Raw genomic sequence first — 5,035 nt, 5'->3', positions numbered from 1 at the left:
TCTACGGCTACGGCTTCGAGAAGCCCTCCGCCATCCAGCAGCGGGCCGTCATCCCCATCATCACCGGCCGCGACGTCATCGCGCAGGCCCAGTCCGGCACCGGCAAGACCTCCATGATCTCCCTCTCCGTCTGCCAGGTCATCGAGACCAACGTCCACGAGTAAGTCGCCCATCCCCTCCCCTCCCCTCCCTCTGCCACCGTCGCCGGATTGTCGGATTGCTTGGCCGATTGGTCGGCCAAGGACTCGCTAGATTTTAGGGTTTGTATTTAGCTGATGCTCGTCTTGGACTGCCATGCCCCGCTGATAGAGCTGGTCTCATTAGCGCCCGCGTGGATTCATTCGTGTCGTGCTCTCGATTTTGCGGCGGGATGTGTGATTTCGGCCTAGGTTTGTGGAATCTGTTCAAACATTAGAGTCCAACTGCCTGTTTACTGTCATTTAACCCTTTTATGCACCAGCTTTCCATGATGCATATGCACTCGATCCAAAATAGATTTGTGGAACCTGTTACTAAAACCAATGCATTGTATCACCCCCTGCGAATGGGCTATACAATTTACACTCTGTTGACCTTGTGCCTTGTCAGTTTTACTGCCTGTCACGATACTGTTTACACGCCACTTGCTCTGAAAGAGTGAAGCTGAAGTCGATATTCGATTCTGTAGGGTGCAGGCGCTGATACTGTCGCCAACTAGGGAACTTGCGACGCAAACAGAGAGGGTGATGCAGGCTGTTGGTAACTTCATGAGCGTCTCTGTGCATGCCTGTGTTGGTGGCAAAAGTATCGGCGAGGATATTAGGAAGCTCGAGTCTGGAGTGCATGTTGTTTCAGGCACCCCGGGCAGAGTATGTGACATGATCAAGAGAAGGACCCTTCGCACAAGAGCCATCAAGCTCCTAGTCCTGGTTAGTTTGCTCTTGTCATACTGCATTTCTTTTAAAATAAATTTGGCCAAGTTCAACAACTCTAACATGGTTGATTTCATAACAGGACGAAGCCGATGAGATGTTGAGCAGAGGTTTCAAGGATCAGATATATGATGTCTACAGATATCTTCCCCCAGAACTTCAGGTCCGTCTTTGAACTACTTATCTGTGTAATTTATCAGTCTTCAGGCTTTTCACTGCATAATTCAAGTTGTCACCTGACTTTAATTTTTCTCTCTATATATCACCTTTCTGTCTTGATTTTTTCATTGAGAAACACGAATATCTTGCACCGTTTTCGACTGTAATCATCTTGCTGTAGCTAGCAATGCATGTCATTGGTACTAGTTAGCTGCCCGTGCGTTGCTATGAAAGATAAAATTTCCTAAAAAGAAAGCTAAGGAAGATAAAAGATGTATAGAAACATGTTATTAAAATTCATTATATTTTGTGAGTCATCAACCACGCACCTGTTGGATTCTTATAAATGCCCCTTTTTATCTCTAGCCTCTAGTTACGTCCTCCATGCATCTTTTTTTATCTCTAGCCTCTAGTTACGTCCTCCATGCATCTTTTTTACCTCTGTCTTTTACACTCCTCTTCTACCCTCTACCATGGTGGCAATATTATGGTGAAATCTTCTTTGCAAAAACAGTAGACCTCTACTTTTAATTGAGCTATTGCCATATACCTAACAGTTGCTCGCCCCTGAAATAATAAGGACAATAATGGACCAAGGGCACGGAACTGCATCATCCAGTAAAGATCAAGGCATACACTTCAATCACAATCACAATCAAAAAACTAATCCATGCTGACGAGGCAACTGAAGGTGTTACTTCTGTTACTACATGCAGACAGTATACGGAAACTCGCGAGGAAATGAAAGAACTAGTTAAGTTTGTTTCTGCACAGAATAGAGCCCTAACTCTGATAATTAATTTACTTAATTCAGGGATTTCACTGTTGTCTGTGTTTCTCCCTTATCTGAAACCTATACAACAATTCCTCTCTTGGGACCTCATCAGGCAAACAACACAAATGTCCATAACTTCCAACAACATTACTCTGCAGATATGATGGTTGCCCACTAATATAACTATAGACATGTAGGTCAGCCCAAAGCATTTTAATAAGCTATTCTAGCAGCAGGATATCTAATACCATGGTATCAACTTACAAACTCCAAGTCCTAGGCTTAGCCTATCCACTGCTGCTGCCCCCTTTCTGCCATTCCTCTCTGATCAGTGCAAGCTGCAAGCAGCCAAGCACACATTCAGCACTTAACAGAGCAAGCAAACCAAGTTAGAGAAAACACAGAGAAGTGAAAGGGTACCTGCTGGCCCAAAGGAAGTGTTAATTATGCCTAGGCCCTTTTTATGTGACTTGATCATCCTAGGCTTTTGGAATAATGTTTTGAGTAGATGTAAAGATCACACTATATGCATGTTTAAAGTTTGTCAAATAAAGGTTAATTATCTATCATTGGGTTGTTTAATTGCATGATTATCTAACCGTTTAGTGCTCAATGTCAATGCAGCATATAGCTATAGACAATATAAATAAATAGAATAGAACCTTGCCAAACAGTAATGGATAGGAGAGCTCTAGAAATAGCCACATGAAACATCATCAAATGTGCTTTTTATAGGAGTTAGAGATATATGGGGACAGATTGGGGTGCTCCTCTGTTTTGCGTTTCCTTCTATTATTCATCAGTATTACATCAGGTGAACATTTCCTCAAGCAGTGAAATGTAATGGGAAAATTAGCCTTTTCGAATTAATATTAACATGAGCACGAGTCTGATGACTAGAAATAGTTGATCTCCATGACAGAGATCTCATGCTTTTCAAATTGTGTATTCTTGTACCACACAGGTTGTTTTGATCTCTGCAACTCTGCCCCATGACATCTTGGAGATAACTAGCAAGTTCATGACTGATCCAGTCAGGATCCTTGTAAAACGTGATGAGTTGACCCTAGAGGTAAATACTGCCACTTGTTTTGTTTACTGTGTGTTATCTTATTTGGCACTTACCTTTTCCATGTCATGTTTGCAGGGCATCAAACAATTCTTTGTTGCTGTTGAGAAAGAGGAATGGAAGTTTGATACACTGTGCGATCTTTATGATACACTTACAATCACCCAAGCTGTCATTTTCTGCAACACTAAGAGAAAGGTAATGCGTAGCTCAGTTGAATGATTCTTGTTATTCATATGATTGCCCCTGGTGAATTGCTGTTATTTGAAGTACTCTGCTCTACTCTAGTTAGCATTTGTCGACACCAATTTTCTTGTTTATCCTTATGGACATGGCATATGCATATCACTTTGTCGCTGAATCTACAAGTTGATCATTTTCTCCTGTTCTGTGTTGATCAGTGCTAGAATTTAAGTCTATCACTATGTTTTGGGTTTGCTATCGGTTACACTATTAAATTGTAGTGATGTGCTTCTTTGACTTGAGAAGTATTATAAAACCATGTGCAGCTTTGTCAATTATGTCCAATTGCCATAATTGATGGTTCACAGCTTGCTAAAGCGATAGTTGTCTTTTGGCCAGGTGGATTGGCTTACTGAAAGGATGCGCACCAACAACTTCACGGTGTCAGCTATGCACGGTGACATGCCTCAGAAGGAAAGGGATGCGATCATGAGTGAGTTCAGGGGAGGCATGACCCGTGTTCTGATCACGACCGATGTTTGGGCTCGAGGGCTGGATGTCCAGCAGGCAAGTCTTGTTTGCCAGTTTTAGCTTTCACTTGTTGGTTAGCTTCAAGCACGCTGTTGCATGATGATGCTCATCTTTGATTACTGACTTGAATCTGTTTGGATTTGTTTCAGGTCTCTCTTGTCATTAATTACGATCTCCCAAACAACCGTGAGCTTTACATCCATCGTATTGGTCGCTCTGGGCGTTTCGGGCGCAAGGTAAAGTTCTCACTCCTGCTTCATAACTCAAGTTAGTTTAGACTAGAGAATTTTGGTTATAGTTTCTGTGTTGCTAAAAACAATTAAAAGATATGCTGTCTCAGTAAAGAAAACAATTGGAGTAAATTCAGTGATTCAACACTTTTGTTTAAAAGCTCTTGTCGGAAGTGAATATGCAAGGCTTGACTAATCTTAACAAAATGTTTATTCTCTGCATCCCAAATGCTGCCTACTCTTGACTTGCATGAAAATTTTCTGTGTGCCATGACTGCAGGGTGTGGCGATCAACTTTGTGCGCAAGGACGACATCCGTATCCTTCGGGACATCGAGCAGTACTACAGCACGCAGATCGACGAGATGCCCATGAACGTCGCTGATCTTATCTGAGCTTTGGACTGGATCGATCCCTCCCTCTCTTTGTCTCGGTGCGTGTGGGGATTTGGTTGCGATGCTTGGCTGTATTTCTGGTGCTGTAACTTGAGATTTCTTTTGTTGCTTTGGGAACATGGGAAGTGTATATATTCTTTCTTGGATTGACTAGCTCATGTAAAACACTCTTTTGTTGTTCCGCTATCTTCTGATTTGGACGCCGCCATGACAGACAAACACTGTTCATTTCGATTTTGATATTATTAGATTTTGTTTCAGTGTTTTGGTTAATGCCTCGATTTGTGTGACTTGCTAAATCCCATTTGATCTGGATGTTGGGAATGTTGCTGTGTTTGCTGCCATCTATATCTGCACCTCTGTTCTAAATAAAATCTTGAAAAATTATCATGTTCAGAACAAGTACTAGTGACGCGGTTGGTAGGCTGCATCAAGCAAACCAGGCTCTGGCGGACTAATTTGCAATTTACACCCTGCTTGATGTAGCCAATCAAACGACGTGCAGAACATGGTTCGCTGACCCAATTCGTCCGCTCGTGTTCGTTTGGACCAAAACGAACAAAAACGTCGGCCCAACATAGAGACCCATTCTCATTTTATATTCGCTCAGACACATTTCGATCCCATATTTGCGGATGTTTCCTGTGCCCGTCTCATTTGCCTTTGTCCGGGCCTAGCCAACCTCTCACCCACCCACCTCTCTCTTTTAGTTTATCTACTGGCCCACCATCTCTCTCTCCAGCTACCCCCTACGCCTAACCGCTCCCCATCGCCGCCCCTGGT

The 5,035-nt window shown here is 42.9% G+C and overlaps 1 protein-coding gene across 1 annotated transcript; it reads left to right on the top strand.

The window, feature by feature from the left end:
• LOC125528793 (eukaryotic initiation factor 4A-III homolog B) lies at positions 1-4,525 on the top strand (the record flags this gene model as incomplete). Its single annotated transcript, XM_048693230.1, is given in 8 exon segments — positions 1-160; positions 668-908; positions 994-1,074; positions 2,810-2,917; positions 2,993-3,112; positions 3,497-3,664; positions 3,778-3,864; positions 4,139-4,525. Coding segments are annotated over 8 exon segments (1,079 nt in total), but the record flags the coding sequence as incomplete, so codon positions are not given.
• Between the last annotated feature and the right edge of the window lie 510 nt (positions 4,526-5,035).

The sequence above is a fragment of the Triticum urartu genome, unplaced genomic scaffold (assembly GCF_003073215.2).
Source record: "Triticum urartu cultivar G1812 unplaced genomic scaffold, Tu2.1 TuUngrouped_contig_5114, whole genome shotgun sequence".
NCBI classification, from domain to species: Eukaryota; Viridiplantae; Streptophyta; class Magnoliopsida; order Poales; family Poaceae; genus Triticum; species Triticum urartu.
This window is presented reverse-complemented; position numbering and strand designations above follow the sequence as displayed.